The sequence below is a fragment of the Dreissena polymorpha genome, chromosome 8, assembly GCF_020536995.1.
Source record: "Dreissena polymorpha isolate Duluth1 chromosome 8, UMN_Dpol_1.0, whole genome shotgun sequence".
Classification (NCBI taxonomy): domain Eukaryota; kingdom Metazoa; phylum Mollusca; class Bivalvia; order Myida; family Dreissenidae; genus Dreissena; species Dreissena polymorpha.
The window spans coordinates 25,146,661-25,167,882 of record NC_068362.1 but is presented as its reverse complement, the minus strand read 5'-3'; the positions used below and the strand labels follow the sequence as shown (position 1 = coordinate 25,167,882).

Genomic DNA, 21,222 nt, shown 5'->3' with positions numbered 1-21,222 from the left:
CTGGTTAGTCACACAAGTTATAAGACACTTCATTCTTAAAAAAAAAAAAAAAAAAAAAAAAAATTTTTTTTTTTTTTTTTTGGAAATTGGGAATTTGTTTATAATTTCGGTTTGGGATCGGGTCCGTTTGCATTGGGAGTGCCTCCGTTTTCCGGAGGCGCAAACAGTGCTGAAAAACCCCTGCCTGCTGTCCTCCTGGACTTTTCAACAAGCTTGAACATCCTAAGAACAATTTGCAAGACTAATACATTTCATGGATTTAGTAAATTATTGGAAAATATCACAGGACTAGTCCCATATTCCACCTTGTCCTTTTTAAGCAGACACCTGCACCTGATTTTAATCCTACATCTTTCTGTCAGACTAAACATGAGCATGTTGAGAATACATGTAGATGTTCTTTAAATGTGTTGATTTGGGTGTTTTGCTGTTTTTTGTAAGTATTCCAGTCATATCACAGTCATTATTGACAGTGGTCATTAAACCAACTCTGTAACTCATAATCTTCATGAGTAAGCTGATTTAACAGTTTTAAGTGCACTGTGCAAGCAACTGACAACTACCCAACTTATCTCAAAGAAATAATATCTGTAGAAATAAGAGGTAGGGAGATAAGGCTGTAATTTTTTTTTTAAATCATGATACATTTTATAATTTTTATGTGGCCCAACCTAATATCTAAACCTTCAATCATCACGTTTCAAGTGCAGCTTTTTGCAGATTTATCTACAATCAGTCAGCCTAGTTGTGGGATTAATGTAACTACGGTCAAGAGAGTGGACTATCTTTATATAAGAGCTAAGATTTGTAAGATTTTACATAATAAAGTTATTAAATCAATCTGAAGTGCAAACAAAACTCACCTTTAATAACAACATACTCTGTCTTCACGCAGTCACCAACTTTCAATTCACACATAAACTCTCCTTTTAAATGTCTGTACGGTGATGCCAATATTGCTCCTAACCCCACAGACTCATTAAGAAGAATTAGTTCATAAAAGACATTGTTCTGCTCAAGATAAGGCTTATTTTTGATAACTGAACCAATAGGAGTCGGTTTGTTGCTGACACTTATTTGAAAGAAATTTAACATTCCAGTCTCATTATAAAAATAACATTTTATTGCTGTTAAATCTCCATGCATAGTCTTGTTCATTTTAAGTTTTAAATTGTCACACTGATTCAATTGTTTATCAGCAAAGCCTGAAAAAAGATAAGAATTGCTATTACAAATGAGTGCATACAAGTTAGTAGCTTACAAGTAGATGGTTAAGTTTTTTGTTCACTGTATACCTTATTGGTACTATTGTGAAACAATTTACAAGAGGGTCATAATGGCTACAAGTGCCACACTGAATACTAGCAATAACAGAGACATCAAATACTGTAAGTATAATATATTCAACAAGAGCAGTCCCAAGACAATGAGCTCAACTACATGATCGTATTAACGTTAGTTTGTTTTGATGGAATAACGTACATTTTCTGTCAGTCACATAAAATAAGGACCACAACAGATTTTTGAAACTGCATATCTGTAGAAGTAGTGCAATTATTATATCTGAAGCAAATGATAAATATCAAAACGTTTGAACACGAAATGTCACCAAACCAAGAAATAACATATTATGTTTTAAACAAATGATTAAACCGTGTGCAATAACATTTGCATGCTTGCAAGGTCTGCATATATGTTACCCACACACACAATTTTAGAACAATATTTCCATCCATTCCAATACATACCAAATGTTAAAATATAAAACCAAACACTGTAACGAGGGCTGTTTGTAAAACATGCATGCCCCCATATGGGCTGTCGGTTGTAGTGGCAGCCATTGTGTGAATACGTTTTTTGTCACTGTGACCTTGACCTTTGACCTAGTGACCTGAAAATCAATAGGGGTCATCTGCGAGTCACGATCAATGTACCTATGAAGTGTCATGATCCTAGGCAAAAGCGTTCTTGAGTTATCATCCGAAAATCATTTTTCATATTTTGGGTCACCGTGACCTTGACCTTTGACCTTGTGACCTCAAAATCCATAGGGGTCATCTGCGAGTCATGATCAATCTACCCATGAAGTTTCATGATCCTAGGAGTATGCTTTCTTGAGTTATCATCCGGAAACCATTTTACTATTTCGGGTCACCGTGACCTTGGCCTTTGACCTAGTGACCTCAAAATCAATAGGGGTCATCTGCGAGTCATGATCAATCTACCCTTGAAGTTTCATGATCCTAGGCGTATGCGTTCTTGAGTTATCATCCGGAAACCATTTTACTATTTCGGGTCACCGTGACCTTGACCTTTGACCTAGTGACCTCAAAATCAATAGGGGTCATCTGTGAGTCATGATCAATGTACCTATGAAGTTCATGATCCTAGCCCCAAGCGTTCTTGAGTTATCATCCGGAAACCACCTGGTGGACGGACCGACAGACCGACCGACCGACCCACCGACATGTGCAAAGCAATATACCCCCTCTTCTTCGAAGGGGGGCATAAAAACAAGAGCTGTCAGAGGACAGACTCGACTATTTGAGTCTTGACCGTATAACGTAAGCCATAGTGCTGCAACAATATACCAGTATATCGGTATATATCGTAATACACAATCTGCATATTGTATTGCAATACAATTTTCAATATACATGTACAGATTCAAAAATTCTACAAAAATTCATCCACATTTTGTCCAGAAAAGCCATCCGAAATAATGATATCAAGGTAATAAAAAAATCCATGTTTAGTAAAAATAAATTGTTACGTAAAAATAGCAGTCTAAAAAGTCTATTATACGGAGTAGCGTTATAACATGGGAGCTCCGCAAGATCTGCTTTTACATGTCATACTGTTAAATTTAAGATGAAGCTCAGGGCTCTTACTAGGATTTTAAAGCAGGAGTCCATGGACTCCTTTCTTGGAAAAAGTAGGAGTCCAAAAGGAAAAAGTAGGAGTCCAAAAGGAAAGAGTCCAAAAGGAAAAAGTAGGAGTCCAAAAGGAAAAAGTAGGAGTCCAGTTGTATTTTGCACACATCTTCAAATTTTCAGCAAAATATACATAATTTTCTTATTGGTTTCATGATTAAAAACCCACATTACACTAGTCCTTACTTGAATGTCTAGTTTTAATCATTGGTCAGGATACTATTAACTGACACATTTTTATCAAATGCCATTAACCCCAGGGATCATATTTTCCCGCAACATTAATCGGTCTGGATATAAATGGGGAAAAAGTATCCGAAAATGTATATCCGTAATTTTGACAAATTACGTTAAAATATATACCATTGATTTTGCCATTCATGAAGGTGGTATAATAAATGTACAAGTAAAATTCCCGTAAGCATTTTTTTAACAGAACATAAAGAGTTTTCTCAACTGGTTTAATCATTTGCTATTTCATTGTTGTTTCGTGTGCTGTTTTATCAGACTTTTTTTCATCGTCAATATTATTAATCTGTGTAAATCTATATCGATGTTTTAAATCGTTGTCGACTCGATAATAGCTTACATGCACTGACCCAAACAAATGTCTGTGCGTAGGTTGGCTACTGACAACAACAAAACCAAATAACTAAGAAATAATTCGTGTTCGTTATAGTCTGTTGTCAAATAACCCACGGAGGATAGTTCAGATGCATAGGGATTAAATCACGAGTGCACAACCACGCATCTAATTTTCCGGTCGTGGGTTATTCAACAACAAACTATAAAGTACACAAATTATTTCGATTCTTACACGGTTTTTACTTAAGATTTATACAATGTATATTGTTTTTCTTGTGTACTATTTTATGTAAAGTTCCGCACATAAAAATAACTTTCGGCTGTTCTGTCGATCAGATCCATGACTTTCATTCATAATTATATTACCGGATTATTACTCTGGTGAACTAGATGTGTTTGTGAAACACAATGTCCCCCTATATGATGTTTGACCTTGTAGGATGACCTTGACCTTGTGAAGGATGACCTTGACCTTGACATTTCACCACTCAAAATGTGCAGCTCCATGAGATACACATGCATGCCAGATATCAAGTTGCTATCTTCAATATTGCAAAAGTATTCATAAAATAAGCGATTTGGGCCACATATATTTGACCTCTGACCTTAAAGGATGACCTTGACCTTGACCTTTCACCACTCAAAATGTGCAGCTCCATGAGATGCACATGCATGCAAAATATCAAGATGCTATCTTCAATATTGCAAAAGTATTTATAAAATAAGCGATTTGGGCCACATATATTTGACCTCTGACCTTGAAGGATGACCTTGAACTTGACCTTTCACCACTCAAAATGTGCAGCTCCATGAGATACACATGCATGCCAAATATCAAGTTGCTATTTTCAATATTGCAAAAGTATTCATAAAATGAGTGATTTTGGCTACATATATTTGACCTCTGACCTTGAAGGATGACCTTGACCTTTCACCACTCAAAATGTGCAGCTTCATGAGATACACATGCATGCCAAATATGAAGTTGCTATCTTCAATATAGCAAAAGTTATTGCAAAATGTTAAAGTTGGCGCAAACAGACAGACCAACAGACAGACCAACAGACCAACAGACAGGGCAAAAACAATATGTCCCCCACTACTATAGTGGGGGACATAAAAATGTATCGTTATGTTTTGTTTAGTTACAGCGCGTGCTTTCAGTGTATATTGCATCTAACTCGGATTATGAACCGTTAGCTCCGCCCATTCTAATATTTCATTCAACAAAGTTATCCCAGGTGTAAACGAGCTTGATATTGATTGGCCCAGCTAGCATGGGCGCTTCCGGAACAAAAAAGGCCACGCATGGTCACTTACTATGGTGCAGACTTTTTGTTTAAATGCTTACGCTGACAATGAAACCAAATTGAAAACCAGTCCGGATTTGAATGGTGGACAATTTTGGTACATTTCAGCTGCTCGATATGACGCAATTTTCGATATTTTATACATTTTTATTGCAAAAAAGCGTGCGTACCAGGGACTCGATTGGTTTGGAACATGCGTCCTTTTTCAAATTTATGCGTACAAATACTCATAATTAAGCGTTTCCGAGAGCCCTGAAGCTTATGGAAATATGAAATAAAAACAATTAATTACATAATAAAATGTAAATTGATATATTATAAACAGAAGTAATAATGATCCAAAAAGTTTTTTACGTAACAGCATTCTGATAAGTTACAAGACCGGCTTTTAAACATCCACAATTCTCTTTCGGGTTATTATTCTTCATGTCTACTTTTATAAGTTTTCAAAATGGCAGACAAAACAATGCTGAGTTTGATTTTATAGACAATTCCAAGATTAAAGTGTTGCTTGGGCATATACTAATCTTTCATAACAAAATGCTATGTAAAGCCAAAAAAGAGTTAATTGTGTTTATAAAGCATTTTGTTAAAAAGGCTAGAATTGCCAATAGAATATAACTAGAACCTAAACATACAATACAAAGTTTATGTTAATGTAATTAAGTTGGTTTTGAAGATATGCTGGCGAGTTATAATTCTGGTACAAGTTAGCAATATATTGCAATAAGGGTTTTTGAACCGACAATATATTGCAATACAGTTTTGGGCATGTTGTTGCAGCACTAGTAAGCCATCATGGAGAGGGGGGTATAATGTGGGTGGGTGATCATTTAATAGATTATCCTTCAAAAATAAGAGAAACTATTTTATTTTTTTTTTGGGGGGGGGGGGGGGGTCGGGGTGGTCTGGGGGAGGGGCGTGGGGGATGGTTTGGGTGGAGTCCATTGTGGTATGTCAGGTAAGTGTTGTTTTGTTTTAAGTATGAATCAAATGTGATCATAAATAAAGAAGTTATTGTAATGTAAGTAAAATTAATTAATTTGACCTTGACAGTCAAGGTCATTCAAAGGTCAAGGTCAAATTAAACTTGCCAGGTACAGTACCATCATGAGAGTATGAAAGTATTTGAAGTTTGAAAGCAATAGCCTTGATACTTCAGAAGTAAAGTGGATGTAAACACAAAATTTAACAAAATATTCAAAGTTACTAAGACAAAAAAGGGCCATAATTCCGTTAAAAAGCCAACCAGAGTTATGCAACTTGCCCTGTACAGTCCCCTTACAATAGTTAGCGAGTTTTCCAAGTCTGAACGCAATAGCTATGATACTTCAGGAGTAAAATGGACCAAAACACAAAACTTAACCAAATGTTCAATTATCTAAGTATAAAAGGGACCATAATTCTGTCAAAATGCTTGATACAGTTGTCTTCTCTTGTTTATAGATTGGGATCATGTTGGTTAAGAAGTATGCAAAATATGAAATCAATATGTCAAAGGATATAGGAAATATTTGGGGTAGTACGCAAACTTTAACACAGATTTATCAATAATATGCATATTCTAAGTATAAAAGCGGCAATAATTCTGTCAAAATGCTTGATACAGTTGTCTGCTCTTATTGATAGATTGGGATCATGTTGGTAAAAACGTATGCAAAATATGGAAGCAATATGTCAAAGGACATAGGAAATATTTGGTGTAGTACACAACTTTAACATAGATTTATCAATAATATGCATATTCTAAGTATTATAGGGGCCATAATTCTGTCAAAATGCTTGATACAGTTGACTGCTCTTGTTTATAGGTTGGGGTCATGTTGGTAAAGAAGTATGCAAAATATAAAAGCAATATGTCAAAGGACATAGGAAATATTTGGGGTAGTACGCAAACTTTAACATTTGCACGCTCATGCTCTAGCTCACAATCACGCTAACGCCGCCGCCGGGTGAGTAGGATAGCTCCACTATATATATTTCATATATAATAGTCGAGCTAAAAATACTGCAAAACTTTCTGTTCAAAATCATATTACCTTAACCAGAATGTATGGTGTTAGTACATGAAAAGAAGACAATCAAATAGAAAGTGTGTTAAAAGAAACATTTAAATGATATCCATTGTTATCTCAATTGTAAAATTTGCATCCACTGCACTGTCAAAGAAGGAAACAAAAGCATCATAGTAATTAAACTTCATCAGTCACCTCACACAATGGACCTGATCATAATATGTGTTAAGTTTCAATTGAATACCTGTAGTAGAAACAGCTATATGGAAAATTGTTCTCACCAAGTACAAATGGTGGAGAAGCAAAGCTCCTACTTTTCTTTGAATGATATAGTTAAAACATGGTATTTATTACAAATAAACAATGATAAGATAAGAGATACACTAATCAATTGCAATATGCACCAAAGCTGCTATTCTATAACCTGATAATAAAATATAATCAAAACTCAATAAATCAAAGTATTTACCACTTGATATTAGGTTAAATATCAAAACAAAAACTGATGCAGCAACTGCGGACATCTGAAAAAATATTTTAAGAAAATTAAATAAAAAGTTGTTTTTGTCTGGAAAAATATATGAAAGAATGAAGAATCAATTAGACAAAAAATGTTCAACAATGATTAACAATTAAGGCATTTATACATATTATTTCAGAGTGCTCTAGCTATGATTTCAAAAGGGCAGGATTCTCATTTGTCAAATAGCACTTAAGCTAGCATGTTCATAATATCCATATGGCATATTTAAAATAGCTTGTGTTACATATGTATATATTTCATAGAACATGTATTTTCATTTGAAAAATTTATTCTATAATTCATAAAAAACTAGTTTCACATTAAAAATGTAACAAATTTAATAAAACTTCGCATAAAATTGTATGTGTAAGCATCTGATCTGATCAAAAAGGGAGCACAGTCAGGGCCCTCAATCTGTCAAATCCACGTCAAATCGCATCCCCCCCCCCTGAAAAGTATACTTTTTTCCCCTTTTGGGGGGAAACATTCCCCCTAAAAACAAAACAAAATTATTATATTTTATTTTTTTATAGATAGATGTCTCATGATTATTATATCTCAATTCAATTTTAATTTAATCTTGTCAAACATACTAAATTATGAAATAAGCAATGAATATAGTGCAAGCATGTTCAAATGTAATAATTAGATAGTAAGAAAAAAAATCCCCCAAAAAGGGAAACGCCGTGAAAATTCCCCCTGCTATGGGTAGCGACCCGCTTCCCCTAAAATGGATTGAGGGCCCCGACAGTGGGGATCCAAGGGGGCAGGGTACTGTGCAGTTCAGCCACAGTTGGAGCCTTGTTCAACAAAAGATATTGGCTCTGTTCCGCTTAACATATACAAACATAATCCAGCTCAGAGGCATCAGAGCTGGGGCGACAAGGGCGGCGGCCGCAGCCCCCCAATATTTTCAGCAAAAAGGAATTTTTGGCAAAGACCTTTTTTCATTTTTTTTTTCATTTCAATACCCATATATTTGAAAATATCTTAACCAAGAAGCAAGGTTATCACGCTTTCGTGGTTATGATCCGTGCATTGTTGATTGTCATCACTCGCCCCCGGCAGTGTACGTGTTATTTAGGTTGTTAATTGATCGGTCTATTTTATAACGATAATCCCTTTATTCTTCATCAATTAAACCTGGGAATCTTCAATTGTCGGTATGATCTAAGCCTTGGCTTCTTTTTATTAATATAAAGTAAAGTATGACATGAAACAAATGTGCAGATATCCAATAGTCCTTAATTATCACAAAAATAAAGATACCTCAAGTTACCTGAATTAATTGTAATAACTTAATGTAAATCAATAATTCTAAAAAACTTATTTAATGTTTTTTACCACTTTTTTTGTGTCTACTAGTGTCTACTCCAAACCGACCAACGAAATTCAAATTTCCAAAACGGAATTTCGGAAAAAAAAATCCTGAAAAACGTTTTATCAACCCACATGATCCCTATTGTTGTGTCGCCTGCTACAAAGTACAAACTGCGACATACAGAGATCACTTTTTCATTCAGAATATGCCTGCAATAGATGTGTATAAGGTCAGGTATCAGGCATAAAAACGCACAAGAATTTGATGCTAAAATTTGAAAAAAAATCCAGGGGAGGAGGACCCCCACCAACGGGTGGGGGATACCCCCTCCCACACCCACCCCCTCCGCCGCCCCACTGTCAACTTGCTTCTGACGCCCCTGAAGATTTAGCATGCCTTACTTTAACAAATTATATTTTTTTCACATTTTGCAGCACAACTCTTTGTGAGCTTTGAAAACACAAAGGAATAGTTCAACCCTTGCAATCAGAAACTTCATTTATTTTAATTTTCACTAAAAAAATCAAAATTTACCAAGAACATTTTTAATAATTCAGCCCAGATCTAGTCTGATTGTCCATAATTTTTAAAAAATACTGAGTAATTAATATCTAAATGTACAATATTTAATGAATACTGAAAAGCTACATGTATTAGACCTTTAATTACTTCACTTAAATATGTAAGGGGTTTACATCATATGTCTAGTCTATCATGCAGCTTCATAGTTCAGGAGACAATTTTTAAGCTTTCACTATATATACAAGGCCAGAAGGAAAACAAGTAACCCCAAGGCAGAGCCCATAGCTTTGACCCCAAGGACATAATTTTGACAAACTTGATAAAGAACCAACATACAATCAAACATAAAAAATACCAGAATTCTAAGAAATGATTTTTTTGAAGGGCCCACTGACTGTTATACACAAGTATATAAGGAAAATATTTGTCCCATGGTTGATGCCAATTCTGATCCCAGGTACATGATTTGAACAATATTGACAGAGGAAAAACTATATGTCACTTAATAACATACACAGGCATGGTTGCCTTTTGGTTTCAGATGAAAAGAGTTCTGAAGTTTCACAATAAACATAATTACATGTATAAGAATACAAGTAATTTCCAGCAAGTTTGTTTTGACCATTTTTGAAATAGGAACCATTTGGATTGGGAGAAAAATCTGAGTTTTTATAAAATTTGGGAAAGTTTTGTACTTCACTGGGAATTCAAGGCAGTCATTTGCGAAAAAATTTCAATTTTGATATTGGAAACAGAAGTGAACTAGAAATGGCGCGGCAGAGGCCGACGCATATCCCCACGCTGCATATTATTGTTTGACCCACGGGTGCCCCAGGGTTGGTAATGGGGCCATGCATAGTTGAGATTGACCGTATTGTCATAGGAGATGTTCAGTATCAATTTGAAGTAAATCGCTGTAGAAATGAAGAAGTTCATGTAAAATAACCTTCAAAAATGAGTGAAAATCTCTGACCGGGCCCCACCCCAACCCCCATAACTTTTGAGCCAGGGGTCAGATCAAAATTCCAAATACATATCAGCGATTTTCCTCCTTCTTTATAAAGTACCGGTAAACGGTACTTTCCCAATCGAGCGAAAATTCCCAAATTCCCAATCGGCATCTGAAAAAATCCCAATCGGCGTCCGAACTTTTTCTCAAAACGATCGAAAGTTTCGTAACAAAACCCAACTTTCGGCAAGCGAACAAAGAAACTCGTATAGTTGTGTGTAACCACGCGCTCGATTAATTTCGGGTTTTATTATTCAGCGCGTTCAATCAATTGAGTCGTTACTGTTTCCGGTTCTTTTGTCAGGCAGCCAGCATACTGTTTTACGTCGGTTTGTAACCTTATCGTTGTTTGAAATGAGTCATAATAGCAAATATTATGCAAAAAAACTAAAAAAAAAGTCATCAGGCAAGTGGATCCCGTTTACTGACGCAGTTCGGTTTCAAGATTTCAAACAATCTTTGCACGACCAATCGAAACCGTCTTTCACAGCACTAATGATGCTGTGCAGAGAGGGATGCCAGCAACTGAGTGATGATCAAACATCAAAGATTATTGAAATTTTCAAAAAAATGAAAGAAACATTGCTTTTTAAGAGATTAAAACAACTAGTAATTGATTTTGTGTGTTCTTTATAATATTGTGTTATTTATAATATATAATAATTATCCAAACTTCACGAGATTTTCCCAATTTAAGGATTTCACGACTCGATTTTTCCGAATTTTGAGGTTTTCACGACTCAATTTTTCCCAATTGGATCGGTACGGGTACTTTTCCCAATTTGACAAGGAAAATCGCTGCATGTAGTGCACTGTCTCACATATGCTCAGAGCTATCATGTGTGTAAGTTTCAAGGTTCTAGTGCTAATAGTGAAGGAGGAGATAGTGGCCAGGACGGACAGAAAGACGGCAGAGATTACCACGTAATACTGTAAAACCATTAAATTGCGTGTGGTACGAATTTTCGTGGATTTCGTTGGTCCGCTGAACCACGAATTCAAGTACCAACGATTATTTATACATTCCTAATGCCATTTCCGACATTTTCTTTTGTTGTCGGTTATCCGAGATATTTGTTTTTGTAATATTTACTTCACTTCAGTTGGTCACATTACACTATATCTATGAGTTTTTCTTTTTTTTATTCATCATCGTTAACAATTTGCAGATTTCTCACATATGTCAATTAGTGCCAATTTAAGTTAAAAAAGACTTAACGTTTTTCACACATGTATTTTGGGGACCTTATTACTCAATTGTTACTACTAGGGGACCAATTGCGCTGAGAATTGCAAATATTGTCAAAACACCATTGATGGCAATTAGCGAGCGGGGCCCCACCAGTGCGCCGCTTTATCGCTTTTATTGACAATTATCAGCAACACTTTAATGCTTCAGTGCACATTAACCTCAAGTCTTGCCGAAAAAACAGATAAGCAGATTATGTCTCGTTATAACTCTGGTTTTTTAATAACAGTTTAATTATTATGACGGTCAGTCTTTCCCGAAAATTTGAAATCCACGAAATTACGTTTCAACGATAAGTTGTCAGTCTCCACCAAACATGGTCGGACCGACGGACATGTCCTGTAAAAAATTGTATGGTCCGGCCTGTCGGTCTAATTTACAGGACCGATTGTCCGGTAAAAAAAAAAACGAAATTATTGATTGTTTTTGTTTTTACGGCTCTGAAAGTTTTCTTCGGTATAAAAATAGCGATCGCGCCTTTCCGTTCCAACGCTCCACTCTACGGAATTTTGCTATGCACCTGATTGGTCCATATTTTTGCGTCGTTACCATATGACGAATGCTCCTCAGGACGGTCTTAATCCATGACGGCCTAGATGTTGATTAAGATAATTATAAATCTGATTATTAAATGATGCAAATATCAATTTGTATGGACGTAATCGAGATAGTTACACTGTAACTCCAATATAGCGCGGTCAATGGGGTCCAAGCCGCGAAACAGCGTTATAACGGATCCGCGTTATAGGTTTTGAGCTCATTTACTGCAGGGCGCTATAAAAAAAACAGGTATAGAATAGCCTATAATATAGGTCATGTATATTGCCATGCTGTGTTGACGCAAATACATGCATATAAACAGAATCGTATTGATAACAATATACATACCGCTTTTCTCATGTGCACATTTATCCGATAATCCAATAAATTGCAACATCACTTAAAAAATAATAATCTTGAACATTAATGACGATATATGTTTAAGAAATTCGTAAACACAACCATACGCATATATGCCATTTTCAGAAGTGTTAAGAGTACAGTGCATTATGGGGCAGAGCTTTCATTGGACGAGCGACTTTAAATTTAGATTGAATGCAATACGACTCATGTACAAAAATTGTTTTATGGCGTCATACGCATGCAAAAAACATGTTTCCCGTGTACTTTCTGATACCGCGCGAAAATGAAAGTGAAACTCTGTTAACAATTACCGGTACACTGCTTTCGCATGTAAATAAATCGTCATCATTATTTAATTTCTTATACACGGACTGAAAGATTAAATGACATAATAATAGAATGATAATGAAATGACAGAAAAAGTTGTTTTATACAGTATGCAGTATATTTCACAGCCGCTGACATTTAATATAGTCAAACTGCAACCATATCAAAGTAAGAATGTTTCATTCGTTTTGAATTACTTTAATTGTATAACTATCCCGCTTGCACTTAACTTATGGAAATTATCGCACTGAACCGCTCTGATGAGGAATACATGTAATAAACACTGACACGCGAGTTTTTCACACCTTTATTGACATTACACAACAGATTAACACCAATTAGCTGTCGTTGTTGTTCAACCTCGAGGCGATTATAATCGGTTCAACGGACGGTTGAATAAAGCAATCAACATGTGATTGCCGCCATCTTTGAATTGTCTGAAAATACATGAAGTTGCATATTACGGATTTGAATCAGAAATCAAATGGAAGGATGGAGAAAAAATGGGATCCAAGTACCGTCCGCGTTATATTGGATTCAGCATTATAATGAAGCGCGTTATATTGGAGTTACAGTGTATTAATAATTGTGATCATCTTCATTCGCAATGTTATGATCTTGACTGTCAATGTCCCTGCGTGAAAAAGACAGGTGATCAATTATCTAGGCCGTCGTCGGTTTAGGCCGTATTGACCAGATTCCTCTCTGACATGCGCACTGAGACTTAGCAACAAGAATCAACAAACGCTACCGCCTAGTTTGAAAACTGTTTGAAAGATGTTTCTACGATATTACGAGGGAGCGACTCCCGGTGGAAAACGACAGGCACCACCTGATTCTTCGGAAAAACAGAAAGAAAAGTGGAAAAAATGAAAATTAAATGCCCCTTAAATCTTTTTGTACATAGTGCAATTATAATGATAAATGTGTTTAAATAGTTTTCAGAATATGTTTCATCAAACTAAACAAGTACCATGTATGGCCGCTTTTCGTGTTATTTTATAAATATATTTATGTAGTTGGTAGGTCCTGTAAAAAAAGAGGAGGTCCTGTATTTTTTCCCAGTTTACAGGACCTAACTGTCCTGTAAAAATTTGACTAGTTTGGCGGAGACTGAGTTGTTATTTTTAATTTGCAATCCACGAAATTACGTGTCAACGAATTAAATGTTTTTTATTAAACCACGAAATTTCATACAGACAAATTTCTATACGTTTACAGAAGATTTCAAAATCTAAATGCGGACCCTAAGTTCAAGGTCAAGGTCACAGGGGTCAAACATTTTATGCGCACGAAAAGGTCTTGTATAGAATCTGATATACATATGTATCAAATATGAAAGCAATATCTGAAGGGACACAGATGTTATGAGCTTTTTTGATCACGCTGTCGCAGATTTAAAAACCTGAATGCGGACCCAAAGTTCAAAAATTTCATGTGCATGGAAAGATATTTTCCAGATACACATGCGTACCACATGTGAAAACAATATCTGAAGGAACACAGTCGGTATGAGCCTTTTTCGAATCACGGTCGCAGATATCGAAACCTGAACGCTGACTTCAAGTTCAAGGTCACATGGGTCAAAAATTGTATGCCCATGGAAAGGTGTTGTCCAGATACACATGCATACCAAATATGAAAGTAATATCTGAAGGGACACAGTAGTGATGAGCTTTTTTCGAATCCTGGTCGCAGATTTGGAAACCTGAACGCTGACCTCATGTTCAAGGTCACAGGGCAGTGTTTTTTTTGGATGAAATATTCGGCGTTATTCAGCCCCATTCCCCCATCTTTAGAGTATATATTTTTCCTCCAAATATTTTTAAAATTCCCCTCTCGGAAGTGTTATTCAATTTTAATCAATACCTCATTTAAATACGTCTTTTGTTACGAATTTACTACAATTTTCCTGACCTGCATCTGCGTGTTTACTTTATTTTAGCCTTCCCCCAACACTGAAAAAAAACACTGCAGGGGTAAACAAAACTATGCACATGGAAAGGTGTTGTCCAGATACACATGCATACCAAATATGAAAGCAATATCTGAAGGGACTCAGGAAAATCTCTGACCCGGCCCCACCGCAACCCCCAAAACTTTTGACCGGTCCGATCTAAATTTTGTCGCCGTCATCGTTTTCATGGAAAACGGCACACTAGAATTTTCGCGTTGTAACAAAACCCATTTTGTGAAAAAAAGTAATCGCAAAACTGGCTCAATTGGGAATAATAATCGCATGTAAATAGTGTTTCTTATATTTCAAAGAAGCTGTTAACTGGTAAATAACGACTATTTTGATAACATATTATTAAAATTATACAAAATATAATGAACATGTGTGATAAGTGCAGGTTTTATTCATCTGATTTTGGAGAAAGGGCCTGGCCTTTTTTGAGGTGAAAAAAAATCCTGCGAAACGCCGGATTTTGGGGAAAATAAGAAAAGTCTTAAATAATCAATTTAACATATTTTAATGTTTTTAAAACAAATTCAAGACAACAGATAATTTTTTCTATTTTCTACATTGGATCAGGTCAACTTATATATTTAAAGGTTAACAAAAAAAAATAAAAAATAAATTATTTTTATTTTTATTTTTGGAAGTGGGAATTTTTTTTAATTGGGAAAAAAACAACCAGATTTGCATTGGGAATGGGGCCTTATTTCGGACCCGTGGCATAGGGCAGAAAAGGCCTGCATATGCTCATAGCTACCATGTGTGTAAGTTTCAAGGTTCTAGTGCTAATAGTGTAGGAGGAGATAGTGGCCAGGACGGACGGACGGCGTCAATAACCACATAATCCACACTTTTTCTCTGAAAAGCGTGGGGATAATAACAGAAAAACACATTGAACACAATACAAAACACTGATCAGGGCCAATTTGACCAAATTGGCATGATTTGCACAAACTTGGTAGAAGACAACTATTATGTAAGAAGAGTTCATCTGGTTAATTTAAGTTATAACATGGTTTTGATAAGAGGAGTTTTGAAGTAAATACTCTGTACATTTTTTATAAAGAATCCTTTAAATACAAAATGAAATATAATAACAAAATTTCTAGATTTTGAAAAATGGCTTTGATCTTGAATAAGTTGCAATAATCCAACTCCCAGCTATTGACCCTCCAGTTTGCAACTGGAAAAGGCTTTTTTCATGTAAACTCACCGCCTGAAATCCAGGCGGCACTTAAACTGGTAATATGAGCCACATAAACTATTTCTGGCATAAATACACACAAAAAGATCATGAATACAGTACAGCCAACGCGGCACAAACATAATCTGCGGCTACGCCATGGCCAGATTATTAGTACACTGCGGCCAAATCGTGTGTTCAAGCAGCATATCGCCGTGGCACTCAACATTGATCCGTGCAACGACGCCGAGTCTGTATTAACCTCGCATACTTTCGCGGAGTAAATTCTCCCCATACGTACGCGGCGGATCGAGTGAAAAGATATCCACCTACATGTACATACATGTATGTGTAGCGTAGAATTAATTCCGCGCAACTATTAATGTTTTGTTCGATTATCAAATTATCATTTGTAATCCGAAACACACTTCCAAATTTTAATGCTAACGCGACCTTTGGCAAATTCTAGCGTCAAATAAACAGTGCTAAAATATCCTTTGTTTCATAAAAAGCGTGCGAAAATTATGCACACATGTAGAACGTCGTTTGGAAAGTTTGGGTGTATTTTGTGTTGTTTAAATACATGAACATCACGTCAGGCGTAAATTGCGTGTTCAGTGGGGAAAAAACCGCCCCTATAAGACATTATTTCATCATCGCTATAAATAGTAACAAATGCCAAAATGTATTTGATACTTAAGGAAACATCAAGTGTTTGTGTACCGTAAATATTTACCAGCATTTGCTTTAAAACTGGAATATACAGGAATATCGGGTAATTAGTAGCGATATTAACTGTATAATATGAACAAAATAAAACGTGTTTATATACGCATATTCAAACTATAGTTATGATAAGCTGATAATTAACAAAACAACAAATACATCGTCACCGTCTTGATTATTGATGTGGCTTCAAACTGCTAATTTTTTCAGCTTAAATATAATAGCAAAACCAACATGCAATTTATTTATAAATCCACCATATGCTGGAGCCTTGACCACTTGTATGTGCGAAAACATAATTACGTGACCTTGTTTTTGTGTGAAATACATACAGTACACTCCACGCGTTTCCTCCAATTTCCCTCCATACTCCACGGTGATTGACCTGGAGGGAGATTAAGAAATTCCCGCCAGACGCAGCATTTGCATAATTTTGGACGCGGCGGTTAACGATCGGCAAACTGATAAGCCGACGCGGCGGCCCTCGGCGTTGGCAACGCGGGGGAAACTCCGCGTTTTACGAGATAACGATCAATTTAATTTTGTTTGACTTCCTGATTTTCAAATAAAATTACATTTATTACAAGTACATACATGTACATGTAGTATATTAACAATAAAAAAAAAACAACCAAGATAGATCGATCTCAACGTGGTTGTAGAAGTAGTTGTTGTTGTATAGAAAACTAGTTGATTTACGACAAACAAAACGTCGTCTTTTAACTAATACTTACCAATTAATATAAACACAGTTTGCAACATTGTTTTTATTTTGATAATTTAATCCAAAGTTTTTATGTTAGCAGGTGATTTTCTATACTGAACATGTAAACAAATGACCAAGGACCCTAAAAATCTCGCAAATCTGTGTGAATTGACAGTTTGACGTAATCAAAGAAAGCCGCTTCCTGTCTAAAGGCATAACTTACTCAAGTAAACACGTTCAACGAATGCATAAGGAATGGTTTTAATTGTCAGAACAAAGTCAATTCTCTGCTCCCTGATGCATTTATTTTCTCTTTGAAGTTAGGTTATTCCATTGATTGCTAAAAGAAGGTGGTAACTTTTGAGTTGATAGTTGCATTTAATATTCACAGTTGTATTCTTGTTGCGTCGACATTCAAAACAATGTTTACCAGTAATTATGGACCAAATCGGCAGAGTGACATTCACACATGTTAATCCCTTTTGTCAAAACACTGCAGACAGCAGTCTACACAATAGGTCAGTAGACAAGCTTTGCGTGTTTTCATAACGTCAAACACTTAAAATCCAGTTCCGCCCAGATGTCTTCTTTAATCAGTTTACAGTACAATTACTGTTAAAATAATTACTCTACTAAAATACCGTAACGATAAAGATTCGGCGTGTATGATTTGAAATTATTTTGGAGGTAATATCAACTTATTCGTGATATAATTTTGTAAAAAAATACCAAAGAAACTTTTAACCGAAATCAACAAAATTCAATGTTCTCTGCGCTATAAAGTTTGTATAAAAAAATTCATACACGCACGCTTTGCAGGAGTATACCTTGTACATTGCAGCATAATTTTCGCGCGCTTTTGTCGGGAAATATACATGATGACTGTATATTGGAAGCATTTGTAAACGTCGTGTTAACATTAACAAGATGTGTTTGTGAAACACAATGTCCCCCTATATGACGTTTGACTTTGAAGGATGGCCTTGACCTTGACCCTTCACCACTCAAAATGTGAAGCTCCTTGAGATACACACGCATTTCAAATATAAAATTGCTACCTTCAATATTGCAGAAGTGACATTACAGGGCTTTTTTTCCTTCTTTGGGACCCGCCGAAAATCGGCCCTTTCCCCTCAGATTTTTTTTTTCCCCTCAGCAGGTAAATTTTTCCCCAGACTTCATTTTTTCCCCTAAAAAAAAAAAAAAATTTTTTTTTTTTTTTTTTAACTTTAGGCCACGACTTTTATATTTCTTGGTTTACAAAACCGCCGACCCTAATTTTTGGAAAATGGGAAAAAAAATAAAATCGGAAAATCGTCTTTTTTTTAAATATTTTATTCCCGACCGCACTGCAAAACGAGCGAAACGAGAAAAAAATCGATCTGGTTTGAGTACGGTTGCGAATAAAATCAAGTACGTACAATCACCGATTGGTTCACATATATTGCAGAGATCGGGATATTTTTCAATGTGACACATTATGTACCAGTCCTTTTATGGGCACTTCTCAAAATTTATTTCGGGTAAAAATTACAGACAATAAGAAAATCAGCGTCAGTAACATGTCGACCCCATCAAAATTTATTTCCGAGTCTGTGACGCAACTATATTGTTGAACATGTTAATTATATTAAACAAACCCGATATTATAGTAGATAAAAAAGTATTTGATAATTAGTATAAATAATCCAATAAAACACTGCCATTATTTACGATATATGTGTTTAGGAATTTTGTAAACACGTCCGCCATAGTTTATAGGAACTGTACACAAAGTTTGGAAATCGGAACAAATCGGTATATCTCGGAAAATCATTGATAAATGTATTTGTCGTTTCAATGCTTAGGGCCGAGTAATTTCGGCAAATCGGAACTCAACTTGCGTAAAACACTTGCTCAATTAACAGTTAAACTCCGCCTCCGTTCTCTGCAAAAGATTCGAAGGCGGTGCTATGCACGTGCTTTTATTAAATTGGAGGATTGCAATTAAGAAACAAACACACGATTGGTTCGGCATGTTGATTGCTAGACAAAGGAAGCCAATTTTTTCGGCGCGAAATTTGTCGCTTTATTGCTTCCGACAGAAAGCGGCTTTCCTTTGATGACGTCAAACTGTCAATTCACACAGGCTGCACATTTTCGGAAGACTTTAACTGACTCCTTGTTTACAATTCCAGTAAAAAAAAACACTTGCTAACATTAAACTTTGGATTAAATTATCAAAATAAAGCAAAAGCGAAGTTGACAAATATGATTAAATTAATTCGCGTCAGTTCAAATAAGACGTTTTGCTTTGTAAATCAACGAGTTTTCATGACAACAACAACTTTGACAAACATTACCGCGACGACGCATGGATCGATCTACCTCGATTTTTTTTCATGCACGATCTCATAAGTCGAGTAAGAGCAAACACATACCAGGTAATTTGTGTATGAGTAGTTTATCTTATATAAGATTTATGCAACGGGCATCGCATTGCGTAATGGTGCGCATTGAATTATGGAAATGAAGCGCAGTTTTTCGTTTTAATGGGAGAAGAACGCATGTCATGTAATGGAGTGTTTAAAATTGCCTGATGTTACAAAAGGTGCTTTTAGGACTCATTTCATTTGAAGATATAGATGTGTTTTATTGCATAATTTGATTTTTTGTCTCTGTGTTAAGGTTATAAAAGATATGTTGTCTTTGTTCTGATGTTATTAGTATTAACTTTTTTTTCCAATGATGTTTTTTTTTTTTTTTTTTCGACCGCCCGATGGACCATTTTCAAAATAATTTTTGTAAACCAATAAAAAAAAAAGTCGTGGCCTTAAATACATAAGTTAACCTGATCCAGTGTAGAAAATGTAACATATTGCATAATTAAATTATCTGTTGCCTTGATTTTGTTTTAAAAACAGCAAAATATGTTGAATTGATTATTTAAGACTTTCCTTATTTTCCCCAAAATCCGGCATTTCGTGTCATTTTTTCCCCCAAAATCCGGCATTTTGCGCGATTTTTTTCCCCTCAAAAAAGGCCAGGCCCTTTCCCCAAAATCAGATAAAAAACCCTGCATTACATGAGCAATTTTGACCCATATATTTGACCTTGAAGGATGACCTTGACCTTTCACCACTCAAAATGTGCAGCTCCATGAGATACACATGCATGCCAAATATCAAGTTGCTATCTTCAATATTGCAAAAGTATTCATAAAATAAGCAATTTGGGCCACATATATTTGACCTCTGACCTTGAAGGATGACCTTGACCTTTCACCAATCAAAATGTGCAGCTCCATGAGATACACATGCATGCCAAATATGAAGTTGCTATCTTCAATATTGCAAAAGTATTCATAAAACAAGGGACAAAATTGTCACAAAACCAGGTTTTCATTGTGAAAAAAAATCTGATAAAGGGAGAAAACTCAAACTGAACTTTTGAAATGAACAAACAAAATTAACCCCCTTTGTAAGTTTGGTTTTAAAAAAAAATCTATTTTTAGTCGTGGCGACCTTGACATTGGAGATATTGACGTGATTCTTTCGTGCGACACACCGTCCCATGATGGTGAACAAATGTGCCAAATGATTTTAAAATCTCACAATGAATGACATAGTTATGGCCAGTACAAGCTCATTTATGGCCATTTTTGACCTTTGAACTCAAAGTGTGACCTTGACCTTGGAGATATCGACATATTTATTTCGCGCGACACACCGTCCAATGATGGTGAACAAATGTGCCAAATGATTTTAAAATCTGACAATGAACGACATAGTTATGGCCCGGACAAGCTTGTTCCGCCCGCCCGCCAGCCAGCCAGCCAGCCGGCCCGCATTCGCCAATCTAATAACCAGTTTTTTCCTTCGGAAAACCTGGTTAATAAGCGATTTGGGCCACATATATTTGACCTCTGACCTTGAAGGATGACCTTGACCTTTCACTACTCAAAATGTGCA

The 21,222-nt window shown here is 35.7% G+C and overlaps 1 protein-coding gene across 4 annotated transcripts in view; it reads right to left on the bottom strand.

Annotated features, from left to right (window-relative positions):
• The window catches only part of LOC127841630 (uncharacterized), a 66,363-nt gene that overhangs the window by 29,570 nt on the left and 15,571 nt on the right, over positions 1–21,222 (bottom strand). For 3 of the 4 annotated variants that reach the window (XM_052370609.1, XM_052370610.1, XM_052370611.1), the window contains 2 exons: positions 7,313–7,367; positions 864–1,205 (listed from right to left, as the gene is read on the bottom strand). In XM_052370609.1, coding sequence (XP_052226569.1) covers positions 864–1,205; positions 7,313–7,367 — 397 coding nt within the window. The remainder of the gene's footprint in view (positions 1–863; positions 1,206–7,312; positions 7,368–21,222) is intronic. The other variant, XM_052370612.1, reaches the window with a different exon arrangement.